We start from the raw sequence: 15,184 nt of genomic DNA, 5'->3' as shown, positions 1-15,184 counted from the left end.
AAATTTTTATAAAATTGATTTGTACCAGAAAACCCAAAAGGGCTTCTGGGAGAAAAAAGAATAAACCATTTACTCTAAATTTCCCAGGAAAATACAAACTAACAAGAGAGACAAAAAAATTAGTCATTGCCTTTTCTTAATATATTTAGAGACAGAAAAGAATAAAATTATATAAAGGATTATTCCAATATATCAAAAATTCTATCCATAGAATATATTAGATAGAATATTACAGGATAGAATTCTATATGGAATATTATATATCAATATAGAATGTTGATAGAATATTAGATATCAATATATCTATATATTGATATTATATATTAATATCTATCTATATCTATATGTAGATATATCTAATATATAGATATATTGATATCTAATATTCTATAAATATATTATACAATATATAATATATATCATATCAATATAGAATATTGATAGAATATTAGGTAGAATATAATAAGAGAATATTATCCTTCATGCAAAAAGGGATTATAAGAAAAAATTAATATATCTGCTCATTTCTGCAAAAAAATACAAGAATAAACCAAGAATTAATGAGACTGGCTACCTATAAGAGGCAGAAATTTAGGAACAGAGTGGAAATAATGAGGTAATGGGGACAGGTTAGTAGGATGAGGGGGATAACACTTCTGAGTGTGTCTTTTTATATCATCTAGAATCATGGTAATGTTTCATATACCTCAAAAACAAATAATTAAAACCAACCAGAGTGTGAGGGGAACTCCAATGGAAGGCAAACATAACAGATGAACATAACTGTAACTGAGTAACATAACCACAATGAAAGGAATGAGAATGAAACTAACCTAAGAACTAACCTAAGTTGGAGAATAGTATTTTCAGTGTATGCTACAGGCTCAGGACAAAAGGAACTACTTTCAAGATACTTCCTACTTAGGAAATTTGTTTTTCACAGGGGGGTGTGTGTGTGTGTGTGCATGCATGCATGTGCATTCAGTAACTCAGTCATGTCCACTTCTTTGCAACCCGATGGACTGTAGCCCTCCAGGCTCTTTTCTGTCTATTGAATTTCCCAGGCAAGAATATTGGAGGGGTATGGGTTAGCAATTCTGAAACTGCTTTCTGTGTATACTATGATCAAGCAAATAAATAAATATACTATGGATAATGGGAGACAGGTTTCTTACTGTAGGAGAAAGCAGGTTCAAAGAAGCAGAGAGAAGGCTAAAACAAATCTGTGATGGGGTGAAACTGAAAGTGTCAGTACATACCCATGGTTTTTAACATATTATTGACCAGGGGATTTCGGCAGAAACTAACACCTGTGGCCAACAATTTTATATAAATAAATCTTGAGAAACCTCTGGTGTATAAAGTTCAAGTAACAGAAAATGTATTAATACATTTCTAGTCAATAGTGAGTTAATACATATACACATACTAATACAGAAGTACACATAGACATGTACAGATGCACATCGAAGTACATGTATTTCCTGGACCTGTTAAGAGCTTCTAGAAGCAATAACATTCCATAGCATGAGTATACCTAGCACCCAGATCTTCATTTCTAAATACCATTCTCCAGGAAAAGGAATCAGAGCTCCTTGGAGAAATGGCTGATTCTACACCTGGGGCAGGAAAATTAACCAAATAAACCCTGAGCATCCAGTGGTGTCAAAAGTAAGCATGTGCTCAAGAAACAGTGTTGAAAGGACAAAGGAACCAAGCTGAAGGAATTCTGAATCGCCAAATCTAGGACAATCTGAGCAACAAGAATACTAACGAATAATAACCTACAGAATAAAACAGTATCCATGGGTCAATACTGATGTAAATAAACAACTGAATAAACAAATAGGGGAGAAAAAGCAGCTCTTCCTTACGGCAGAATTCTAATTAAATGTAGAAGAAACAGTGGAAATAGAAAAGTCACCATTAGGCAAATACCACAGTAATAACTGTTGCATACAAAAATCGTTCATTCAAAGGTGCTAAAATTAGTGTGTGAAGGTGTGATGTAGAAGAGGTTATTCCCATAGTTTCCTAATATTTTCCTCCCGATGAGATACTCTGTAATTATGAACAGAAAAACAGTAACTTTATCGTGGAAAAACATGGCAGACAGACCCCACCTTAACCAAGTGATCCAAGTTAACAGCACCAGCAGTGAGACATCAATGTCATGCACCTCCTGATAACTGAGACAGGCACACAACATCACTTATGTGGTATTTTTCCAAGTATGTGTAGCCTCAATCTGATCAGGGGAAAACATCAGACAAATCCAAATGGAGGGGTATTCTACAATCATCGGCCAGCTATCTTCAAAAGTGCTAAAGTTATGAAAGACACACAAAGATGATAAGCCGTCCCAGACTGAAGGAGGCAAGACAACTAAATTACAGTGCTGGATACTGAAACTGATGGTGCACTGGAAAAAGGGCATCAACATGGCAACTGGGGACATTAACGTTAAGATTTGCAGAATGGTTAATAGCACTGAATCCATGTTAATTTCCTGATTTTGACAATTGTGATTAGGTAAGATGGCAACACTAGGGGAAGCTGTGTGAAGCATATGAGGAAATTCTCTGTACTAGTTTTGCAACTTTTCTGTAAGTTAAAAATTATTTCAGTGAAACATTAAAAAAAAAAGACTCCCACTGAAAATATTACCAAAAGCAAGATTTTATTTAATTTAGCGTGTTCCAAAGTTAACTCTTCTGTGGTAGCTTTGTAGTATTGCCTATTACTGGGAAAAGTTTTTCCTTTTAATTTAGTTGACAAAAACCTCCAGTTTTACAATATAAATTGTTGAGTTAGGGAAGTCACTATAGCATAGGTGAAAAATCCTTTACTTTGTATGTTTGAAATTTTTCATAATAAAAATTTAAAATACATGTTATAGACAAGATTTCTAAGTGCTTATTAATATACTGAAGAGAATTTCCTATTATTTCTATAATTTTCATAAACATTTATACTTTGGTCATAGAATTGTTAGGGCTAGTAGGACCTTAGAAATCAAGATAGCTTTCCTTGTGTCACTGTACACGAAAGAAGCTAAAGCCAGAGAGGCAGCATCCAGTTAGAGTTGGCCACAGTCTGAACCCTCTCTCAGCAAATGGTCTAGGTGCTTCTCCAGCGTTATACATCTGAGCTCTTTTTCATCTATCCTAAACTTATCAAGAATGATAACTGTCTAAACACTTTAACTATAATAGAACAGCAATACTATTTATAACTGTTTCCAATTTAAACAAAAGTGAAATCTGAACTAATTTACCAGACCTGTGGAAATGAAAAAATGGGTTCAAAGTAGAATGTAAAATAATGCTGTGTTTAATATGCAACATTAAAGATGAGAGAATCAACTATTCTAGTTTACATTTTAAAAATGAGCTCTTATTCCTGTTGCCATCCTTGTTTAGTGACTTGATTTTTTTAATGTGTGTATTTCTTTTTTTGGGCACACAATCCATTTAGTTTAGTCTTTCAATAGTTTATAATTATGACTTCCTACATATTTTTTTGTTAGATATATTCCTAGATATTCTAGTTTATTATGCTATTTCAAATGAAATCTTTATTTTTCAAACTTTAAACTTTGTATTTGGTATTGGAGTATAGCCAATTAACAATGGTCTGGTAGTTTCAGGTGAAGAGCAAAGGGACTCTGTCTGTACATATATATGTAACCATTCTGCCCCAAACCCCACTCCCATCTTGGCTGGCACAGAACACCGAATAGAGTTCTATGTGCTATAAAATAGGTCCTTGTTTATCCATTTTGAACATAGTAGTGTATACATGACCTTCCCAAAGTCCCTAACTATCCCTTCCTCCCAGAACCATTTTCTGTTTCTGTTTTGTAAGTAAGTTTAGTTGTATCATTTCTTTTTCAATTCCACATATAAGGGGTGTCATACTTCACTCAGTATGACACTCCCTAGCTCTGTCCATGTTGCTGCAAATAGCATGATTTCATTCTTTTTAATGGCTGAGTAACATTCCGGACTATGTATGTACCACATCTTCTGTATCCATTCCTCTGGCGATGCACATTCAGGTTGTTCCCATGTCTTGGCTACTGTAAACAGTGCTGCAATCAATACTGGGGTGCATGTACCCTTTCAGATCATGTTTTCCTCTGGATATATGCCCAGGAGTGGGACTGCAGAGTCATATGGTAGCTCTATTTTTAGTTTTTTAAGGACCTCCATACTGTTCTCCATAGTGGTTATACCAATTTACATTCCCAGCAACAGTGTAGGAAGGTTCCCTTCTCTCCACACCCTCTCCAGCATTTGTTGTTTGTCAATTTTTGACAGCAGCCATTCTGACCAGTGTAAGGTGATATGTCATTGAAGTTTTGATTTGCACTTCTCTAGTAACTAGTAATGTTGAACATCTTTTCATGTGCCTGTTGGCCATCTGTATGTCCTCACTGGAGAAATGTCTAGTTAGGTTTTCTGCCCATTTTTTGAGAGGGCTGTTTGTTTTAATGCTGCTAAGCATCAAAGTGTTTATGAATTTTGGAGACTAATCCCTTACTGATGGAAAAAAACTTTTTTTTGGCTGCACCACACAGCTTGCAGGATCTTTAGTTCCCTGACCAGGGATTGAACCCCAGGCCATCGCAGTGAAAGTGCTGAGTCCTAACCACTGGACTGCCAGAGAATTCCCTTGATTTTTTCATTTTAATGGATGTATTTCTTTATGCTTTCTCACAACTGTCTGTTTTGAAGTGCTTCGGCTCAGTAACTGGAATCTTGCAAACATCTATCCGTGCAGAAAGCATTTGCTGAACACCAAATGTGTGTAAGGCTCTGTAAGTGATGCTGGAAACAAAAAGGTGAAGAAAGGTTCTCGTCCCCCAGCATGCACTGTGCAGAGGAAAGGAGCAGATGCCGACTGGAGGCTACAGTGACAAGCGGTGTACACAGTGGCACATGGCATGTGTATACCTCCCTCTGGGAGGGAGGAAGCGCACTCAGTTACCCTAGTCCTCATCCTATTCTTACACCCAATTTAGCAAATGGAAAAAAGAAAAAAAAAACGGAATAGCTTCAGGTCACTCTATATAATGACAAAGCAGAACTTGAACCCAGGTCTCCTGACACCGACCAGAATAAATTATTCCCCAGTTTTGATCTGTCTAAAATGATGAACCATTTTTTATCCTGACAACAGCCTGTGAGATGAGTTTGAGAGCCCTAAACGGCATTACCATCTACCACTCTATTTAGTAAATGTAACCTTGGGTAATTTATGTAACTTCTCCGAACTCACTTTTCTCGCCTAGGGATAATTAATCATACCTCAAAAGGTTACTGTGAGAAATAAATGAGTAAATATATAAGGTAACTAATATGGCTATTGGCACACCAACAAGTCCACAGACTAAGAATTCCTTATTGGATGGGCTTACCTTTTACTCACTTTTTTAAAGAGTTTGAAGAAGCTGGTACAGTTCTTGGCACATATAGGTTGAGTGAATATTTACTAAATGAAGTCATTATTAAATAAATGTTGAATTTAAAACTATTCTAGAGATAAATATTCAATACATTTATTCTTTTAAAGAGTTTAGAAAGGAAAGCTCCATTTTGTCCACATAACTGGAACCTCTCACATCAGTACTTACTCTCTACTGTCGCTCCCTCATTTGGGTTTGAATACCCTTCTCCTTTTCGCTTGATTCTTCGAATAATACCTCCATCTTCAAATAAATCCTCTCCTTTGAAATCAAGGAGCTCAATCTAGAAAGGAAAAGAGGATCTGGCTGAGAATGGCCCAAAGTCAATTTAACATACTTAAACACTAGGGCAACTATTCTCCTTTCATTTTACAAAACAAAACTCTTGTTTTATATTTATCTGTGCTTCTCAGTTATTGGAAAAGTAGGGAAAAAAGAACACTGCTCTTTTCAATACCTGGAAAGAACCTTCACGTAACGATAATGTCTAGGACCACATCCTGCGGGGCTACACTGCAAAGACAGACAGGAAATACTAGGAAAACTGCCTTGTGGGCAAAACGCCAGAGTGACACAGTTCTGGCCCAAAACTACTTTGTTTAACTCTAGAGGCCGCCACTTTTTCACCCCAGATTCATGGAATTCCCTTCTTAAAATGTAAGGCTAAACCCTATGAATCAGGCCTACAACCTACTAAAGGTGTATTTTACCTGGGTACAATGTTTCAGGCATTTTCCCTCTTAACTTTTTAATTAAGTGTGGCCAAACATGTGTGACTCAACACAGGATGAATAACATTTTATCACCACCTACTGCTTCTAATGAGGAAGTGAGATCTGGGACAGTTATAAACCTCTGTCATAAAAATAGCTTTACAACTTGTTTTAGGTGTATTTCAACACTTATGTCCCACATTTCCCATCCTGTCCTCTGGTCAGGTCTGAGTATGTCACAACTCACACCGCTGACCAGAATCTTTATTTCTAAGCCTGGTTTCTTTTGTTTATTTGGATATGACCGTTTTGTGCCAGAGACACGTTTCTAAGAAAGCACTGGCACACACCCCTTGGGTTTGTGGGAAACAATTCAAGAAGCCAAGCTCCAAAATAAATAAGTTGGATCCGACTCTCAATAGCAAGCTTAGCTCTTCGTTGCACTGCCTGCCGCTTTGGAGCCAGCACTGTATAGAGCAGATGCTAACAAGGCGACATCACACACATACTTACCTCAAAAAAGAGAGTTGCATTCGAGGGAATTTTGGGGAGACTGCCAGCTGAGCCATATGCATATTCGGGTTTGCAGAGTAAATGACAGATCTCCCCTTTCTTCATGGTAGCCACCCCAATGTCCCATGCCTTGATAACTTGGCCTAGGAGAAAGGAAAAAGTGGTTGAAAGCTATAGGCTATATTTTAAGACTTCCACAAAACAAAAATTCAAACACATTTCCCATTCCTTAAACTATATACTACTCAGCTAGGAAGCAGGGGCTACAAAAAAAACTCAGTAAAAGTTACACACTAAGAAACAAATTGTGATTTTTTTTTTTTTTTTTTCCTGAGAGCTAACAGAGAAGATTCTCTACTGAGAAGCATGAAAGTGGTATCAGATTCTAAACTGCTCAAAGACTAAGTCTTTGAAAAGTGGCAGTAACATAATCTCTGAAATGTGGCTGGGCTGCAGTTGTTGCTTAATTTATAATTTCAACCATAAGAATAAGTACGTGTTTTCTAGGCAGAGATGGAACAAAAATAGTATAGAAAATGGAATTTGTCCTAAGAAAGCTTATAATTTAGTTGGGTAGACAAAAACAACAAACAAGAAGCAGTCGGAAAAGTATAAATTGCATAAAACGGCCCATGAAACAGATTTCTCCTCAAAGTTTAGAGTAAAAAAAAGTGGTTTTTATTTTTCTAAAAAACCAGAATGATGTGTGTCCTCTTCTGCCAAATCACAAGGACTACAGAGCTCAGGTTTTTTTTTTTTTTTTTTTTTTGCTTACTTCCAGGAAACTAAAAGTTTACTGCTTAACTGTAAAACTGTATTATTATTATTTTTTTTATATGGACCATTTCTAAAGTCTTTATTGAATTGGTTACACTACTGCTTCTGTTTTATTGTTCTGACTTTTTTGGCCACAGGCACGCAGGATCTCAGCTCCTGACCAGGGCAAACCCACACCCCTCACACTGGAAAGTGAAGTCTTAACCACTGGACCACCAGGGAAGAAACTTAACCTACATAATTGTATCTTACAATAAGCAGTCCCAAATCCTTTGGAAAACAACGGAAAATGTACAAAACTTCAAGGGATGATATACAAATTTGAGGTGCTCTGTCAAAGACTTAAGTATTCAAAGTGAGACCAGGTGAGCAATGAACACCAGAAAAAGCAAATTCTGAAGACAGCTGTTATCTTGAACTGAGAGCTGATGGCAGGATTACAGTAAGGATGATTAGGACAAGGGGAACTCTACACCAGGGTAGGTAAGTAGAGATGAACAAAGCACTTGTGGCTCATGACTTCAGCTTAGCCTTAAGCATCACAACTTTTCCAAATGTCAACTATACTTATTTTGAAGTATACGGAAGGTATACCTGCCTATTTTTACGAACACCTAAGAGAGAAAAATATAAGTGAAAAGTCATTCATTCCCTCCTTATAAGAAGCCACTGTTACATTTCCTTTTTGTATCTTTCCAGTGTGCACTGTTGCTTTTTAAAAAATTTAAAACAAAAGGACAGCATACTATACATTCAGGTCAGAACTGCCTTTTCATTATATAGATTCTTATATACATATATTTTCATTATATATAAATATATGACATTATAAAATGCTATAAATATATGTTTATAATTTATATATGTGTGTACATATGCATATACACGCACACTTATATCTTTATTCATCAGCTAATAGGAGGATATGAATTTTAGGGGTTAGAAGTACAGCCTGCTTTAACTCCAGACTGCGTAGATTAGAATACCAGGTCTGCCCCATATTAGTTGTGTGACCTTGTACAAGTTTCCTTGTCTGCAAAATGTAGATAATAATAGTACTTGCCATATAGTTCTTGTAAGAATTCAAGTGCCTGGCATACGATATACACTGAATAAAGAACAGTCGTCATCATCATCATAAATACATACTGACCTACTTCATTCTCAGTGACTTCAGAATATTCCAGTCACTCTACTCTGAAACATTATTATCAACAGTACTCTAATAAGGATTTTTGTCCCTTATGTTTGCCTATTTTGTGCAAGTATATTCGGAGAGCAAATTCCTAGAAGTGCAAAGGTGATGTGAACTTTCAATTTGATAGATATTGCCCAACTGCCCTTCCAAAAGGGCTACATCAGTATATATGCCCACACATGGTTCAAAAGTGAAAACAGTCTACAATCTTCAGAAGAAATGTAAAGTCTGCTTCTTCACAGTCACTGATGCTCCTCAAAGACTGTGACTGGTTTTAGTGTGGTCCATATAGACATTTTTTCTCTCAACTCTGCTATTTTAAGACCAATAATACCTTACACCCTCTTTTATTGGAAAAAGAGGAAATCATTATATTGTGGGGGTACTACTATATATATGTTCAAGACATTTAGCCAATTACTGAGGAACAAAGGTCTGTCCAGGTTCTAAAAATTTGAAAGTGGCTGTTCCCTTCTTCCCTCTAAGAAGCATGCAACGTAGTCTGGCTAGTGCAGCAGAAAAGACACATGCCCTGCTTTGTTTTAAGTGAACACCAACTCAGAATACAAATAGTGGCTTTTGCCTTGGGCTGGGGATTGGAGCAATCAGCAAAAGTTTAATTCACAGATGATGTCTATGGTAGGCCTGAGAAGCTGGAAACAGCAGTCTGGCTATTAAATCCACAGGAACCCCAAGCTATATAAATCATGTCTGTGCCTTTGGCTTTTCTTCTCATTCAGGAACATTTAAGTTTCTCTTACACAGAGCTTCAGATACTGAATGAAACATGCTGAGCAAAGAGCCAGCCTGATATGAACATGGATATGTTTCTAAAACTGTCCATCTTGGGCCTCTTCATAAAAAACACTTCCCCAATTTAAAAAAAAAAAAAAAAACAACAAAAACTCATTATAGAACACTTGGAATATATATAAAAATATAGAGAATACAATAAGGAAAAAAAAATCTCTGCAATTTCAGCATCTGGGGTAAATTGTCAATTTCCTGGTTCATTTTCTTCCAATTGTGTATGTCTTTGTTTACATATTAAATTTTTGTATATACATTCTTAAAATTCTGGTCATAGTTTATTTGATTTTGTAGCCTACTCTTTACACTTACATTATATGGGCATTTTTTTCTGTTAAAAGACAATATCTGAAAATATGACTTTTAATAGCTATATGCTATTTCATCTTTTGAATATGCCATACTTTCATTACTCCCCTAATAAACATTTAGACTTTTTAATAAAAGCCTCTCACCTGACTCATTAGGACCAAGGTTGTAGGTTAGTTTAAAATGTTGTTTTGAGTGAAGAATCATAAAAAGAACACATACATGATGTCAAACTTTTTTTAAACTTAAAACCTATCAAAGTGTATTAATCCACTAATTCTGTGTTAGAAGGCCAAGGCCTTGTCAATGAGTGTAATAAGAGTCCTATTTCATCTTCACTATATGAATCACACTTACAGCATAGCACTTGCAATTTACAATGTGGGTATCTTTAAAGTGGAGTAAGAGCTAGAAGACACTTGTTATCAGTGTGTAGAATCCTTCTGGTAAAAATTTGTTCTGAATGGACTACTTATTTCACCTGGCATTTACCCACCCCTAATTCAATAGCCATTTTAAAAAGACTTTTAGCAATTCACTTTAATTAAGTCTTTCCAAAGATGTTCAACTTAGTTTTCATAGAAATAATTCCCCTTTTTTATTACACTAATTTCAGTGTTTCATATACTATCTAATGAAACTGCATAATTACAAAAAGGATACTGGATATAAGCAAGTTTAAACTGATTCTTAGTAAGAATCTGAGAAAGAAAAAAGCGGGCCCTAATGTCTGGAAACTGCCCAACACAGCTCGGCCTTGGTGATTCTGAAATGGGCCCAGGGCACCCAGCTAGGCCATGCTATTCTCCTGTTGGACATAACAATCTCACAAAACATCAACATCGAACAGGGTTACTCTGAGACCATGAAAAAGTGAGACAAAAGCACACTTCAAAATTTTGTCTGAGCATGGACAAAAAACAAGGTCCCTGTGCAACCTACAAAATACCAAACATCCCCCTCTCCTGGTGACAGGAGTGACTGCCACTTCTCTACAGGTACAGCTCAAGCCTCACTCCAGTCAGCCCTCCTCCTAGCACAGATCTGCTAAGCTACCCAAAGAATCATCTGCATTTCCACAGTATCAATCCAGAGCAAATCCCTTCTTCCTTAAACTCTTACCAAATCACCTAATACAAGCCCCAATCCTACAGGCCTTTTGAACGCTCTTGCTGGGACACCCCCGGCTTCCCATGGTGTACAGGCTGTGTAAGTAATAAACGCAACCTGTTCACTACAGTTGTGACGCTAGCGGTCTGTGTCTGAAGGACACTGACGACTCTCTCAGCCAGCTGAGGCAGAGCGCAGGGCCACAGCAAAGAAAGGAGACAAGCAGTATCACCCAGCCCTTTACAAGCAGAATGGAGAGTACCAGTTACACTGGAGCTGGTTAAGCAAGCTCCTACCTATTTCCTTAGAACTGTTTCCTAAAAGCAGATTTACAGGGTCAAAGCAAAAACATTTTTAAGATTCTTGATTTTGGGGGATCTTTTGGTCTTTTTAGGGTCTTAATTATAGGTATAATACACCAAGAATATAAAAACACAATTTATTCTCCCACTTGTTCTGGACTTAGTTTTACTACCACAAGTACAATTGATCAATTTCAGCAGTCCTATTCTATTAGAAACAAAATATGAAACGAGAATATATACTTAAAACTCAGTATAAAAACAATGCACTGTACTTTTTTCTTCTTTCTGCAGAGCCTTATATAATTTTTTCTAATTAAAAAAAAAAAACACAAATTTTATAGGTTCAATGTAGGTTCATCAGTTGTAACAAGTATACCACCCTGGAGGGGGGGGTGTTGAAAAAAGGCAAAGACTAAATTGTGGTAACGTACATAAAAATGACCATTTCAACCATTAAGTATACAGTTCAGTTATGTATAGTCAAACTGTTGTGTGACCAATGTCCACAATTTTTCATCTTGCAACACTAGAACTCCACTCACTAAAACTCATTTCCTCCTGCCCCAAGCCTCTGGCAAGATTTCATTCTACTTTCTGTTTTATGAATTGGATTACTCTAGATTTCTCTAGATATTAGTGGGATCATGCACAATTTGTCTATTTGTGACTATATTATTTCAGTTAGTATAACGTCCTCAAGTTTCATCAGTTTTGTCTCATTTGAATAATACTCCATTGTACGAATATACCATTGTAAGTACATTAAGGCATTTTGTTTACCCACCCACAAACATTTGGGTGGCTTCCGCCTTTTGGCTATAATGAATAATGCTACAATCATGGGTGTACAAATATCTCTTTAGGATTCTGCTTTCAGTTCTTTTGGTATATACCAGGAAGTGGAATTGCTGGATCATAGGTTAACTTTTTCTTTGAGAAACTCCCATGCTGTTTTCCATAGTGTCTACACTATTTTACATTCCTACCAACAATACACAATTTCTCCAAAACCATGCCAACACTTGTAATACTGTAGTACCTGATGGATATGAGGTGATATCTCATTGTGGTTTTGATTTGTATTTCTCTAATGATTCAGTGATGCAGAGCATCTTTTCACATGCTTGTAGTCCATTTGTATACCTTCTTTAGGGAAATGTCTATTTAAGTCCACTGTCCATTTTAAAAAAATTTTTGTATTGAAGGATAATTGCTTTACAGAATTTTGTTGTTTTCTGTCAAACCTCAACATGAATGAGCCATGCTAAGTCACTTCAGTCGTGTCTGACTCTGTGCGACCCCATAGATGGCAGCCCACCAGGCTCCGCCGTCCCTGGGATTCTCCAGGCAAGAACACTGGAATGGGTTGCCATTTCCTTCTCCATGAATCAGCCATAGGTATACATATATCCCCTCCTTTTTGAACCTCCCTCCCATCTCCACTGTCCATTTTATAATCAGATTATTTGAGTGTTTTTTAGTTGCTGGATTATAGGAGTTCTCTTAAGATATTAACCCCTTGTCAGATACATGATTCAAAAATATTTCTTTCCATTCTTTAAGCTGCCTTTTAAAATAGGTTTCTAATTTTTTTCACTTTTATCTTTTATTTTTGGTTGTGCTGGGTCTTCACTGCTATGCGAGCTTCTCTCCAGCTGCAGTGAGGGGGGCACTCTCTAGTTGCGATGGGCAGACTTCTCACTACAGTGGCTTCTCTTGTTGCGGAGCACGGACTCTAGGATGCGCGGGCTTCAGTAGTTACAGTGTGTGGACTCAGTAGTTGTGGCTTCCAGGCCCTGGAACACAGCCTCAATAGCTGCGGCACACAGACTTAGCTGCTCTATGGCTTGTGGGATCCTCCCATACCAGGGACCAAACTTCCCTCTCCTGTGTTGGCAGGCCGATACCTTACCACTGAGCCACCAGGGAAGCCCTAGGCTGCCTTTCCAATCCATTACTGTATCCTTTGATACACAGAAGTTTTTAATTCTGATGTAGTCAATTTATGTATTTTTTTACTTTTGCTGCCTTGCTTCTCGTGTCTTATCCAAGAAATCACTGCCAAATCTAAAGTCATAAAGCTTTCTTTCCAAGTTCTCTCCTAAAAAAAACTGTTTTATGGCTCCTATTTAGGACTTTGATTCATTTTAATTTTTATATGTATTTTTACATATATGTAAAGTAAGGGTCTAACTTCATATTTTTGCATGTAAATATCCAGTTTTCCAAGCATCAACTGTTTCCTTTCCTTAATAAATGGTCTTGGCATCCTTGATAAAATTAATGACTAACTTTTAAATGTATGTTTACATGTGAAATCATTGATAATATTGACATTGTCTTTCTTCTTTTCATACTAGATAAAGTTTTTCCTGTATACTTTTTCCTCATATTAATTTCATCTTATTTTTTAAATGTCATTAAAAAAAAGGACTCTGATAAATCATCCCCACTCCCTACCAAAAGGATACGATTATGAATTCAACAAACTAATTTATATGTTAAGATTCTTTTAAAGTGTTCATATGTCTTATGTTACATTCTGTTTTTGTCATTGCTCTAATTACTAAGAAAACTGATCACTGGATGATCTTTCCCCATCCTCATGTCTTATCATTTCAAAAACAGGGAGAAAAAATAATGTTTTGGGACAGCCTTCATAGTCAGCTCTGCCAGGCTAAACTGCTAGATACCTGAAGTCAGGATTCATGTATTAATTATTTTTTTTCCCCAAAGAGCTTAACACCACAATATTATACTTTATAAAGGAACACCATCCATGCTGCAATATCTAACATGAAATTAAAAATTTGTTAGCTTCCCCTAGTCTACTTTCACCCATGCCTAAATCAGCTTCTCCTTAATATACGCTCAGTGATGAAACTGGAAGCATTCTTCCTTCATTGGAAAGTACCAGGTAAAGCCAAAGAAAGCACTGAAAGTTTGTTGTCTTTCTGGCTCTCATTTATGGGAAGGACAGAAAAATTGAATATTTTGGCCTAAAAGTCTCCCCTCCAAATCCTGAATGCTCCTAAACTGCATGTTAAAAAAAAAAAAAGTAAACAGATGTTAAGACTATATTTACAGAGGAGCAAGAGTATCAATAGAAATTTAAAGGGAACATATGGCTAAACCACAAACAACCCACAGGAAGCTGGCTGCATGGTTACCCATTACTAGTAAGTGTATTTTACTAGCTGTAAAATGTTGTCAAGGCCTAAAATATGTTTCAAAGAAACAAACAGGGCAGGAACAGACGAAAACGTAGAGAGCAGACTTGTGGGCCCAGAGGGAGAAGGAGAAGGTGGGCCGGACTGAGAAAGCAGCACTGACATATACCCAGCACCAAGTATAAAGCAGCTGCCGAGTGGGGACCTGGGGCGCAGCGCAGGGGGCTCGCCTGGTGCCCTGTGACCACCTGAAGGGCTGGGGTGCGGGAGACGCAGGGGAAAGGGGCTATATGTAGGTATGTGGTCATCATTTCACCATATATATGTATATCCAAAAATGAATATAAAACAGTAAAAAAAAAAAAAAACCATTTCAAATAAAAATAAAACTAAAAATAGGAACTAGGCCCCAATATCAAGCATGTAATAGCAATAATCTTGCTTTTGATAAACCTCATTAACCACATCATTCCTGTGAGAAAAATGTCTGGTAGATAGCAGGCACGAAGTAAATTCTGCTGGACCAGGACCTACTTTGTTTCTGTACCTAGTTTGGGGGCTAGTTTTAAACCTTAAGATCTAATATAACTTGAAAGAGTTATGGCTCTGCCATAACTGTATAACCGGCTCTGCCACTTACTGTGTAACTTTGGGCTAATTGTAACTTCAGTAATAATTATTAGAACTACAAATAATAGTACTAATTATAACTTTGTGCTCTCGCTTTACCTGTTTCCTTATATGTAAACAAAAAAACAACTAAAAGAAAACTAAAATAGTTAATTATAGTAGGTACCTAAGACATTTTA

General features: G+C 36.7%; 1 protein-coding gene across 2 annotated transcripts in view; it reads right to left on the bottom strand.

Moving 5' to 3' along the window:
* Positions 1 to 15,184, bottom strand: part of FKBP5 (FKBP prolyl isomerase 5) — a 112,930-nt gene that overhangs the window by 29,676 nt on the left and 68,070 nt on the right. For both annotated transcript variants that reach the window (XM_020886702.2, XM_020886712.2), the window contains exons 5-6: positions 6,697 to 6,839; positions 5,639 to 5,753 (exon numbers count right to left, since the gene is read on the bottom strand). In XM_020886702.2, the coding sequence (XP_020742361.2) occupies positions 5,639 to 5,753; positions 6,697 to 6,839 (258 nt within the window). The remainder of the gene's footprint in view (positions 1 to 5,638; positions 5,754 to 6,696; positions 6,840 to 15,184) is intronic.

Source organism: Odocoileus virginianus, chromosome 27 (genome assembly GCF_023699985.2).
Source record: "Odocoileus virginianus isolate 20LAN1187 ecotype Illinois chromosome 27, Ovbor_1.2, whole genome shotgun sequence".
In the NCBI taxonomy this organism is placed as follows: Eukaryota; Metazoa; Chordata; class Mammalia; order Artiodactyla; family Cervidae; genus Odocoileus; species Odocoileus virginianus.
The sequence above is the reverse complement of the archived record's forward strand: the minus strand, read 5'-3'. Positions and strand labels throughout refer to the sequence as shown.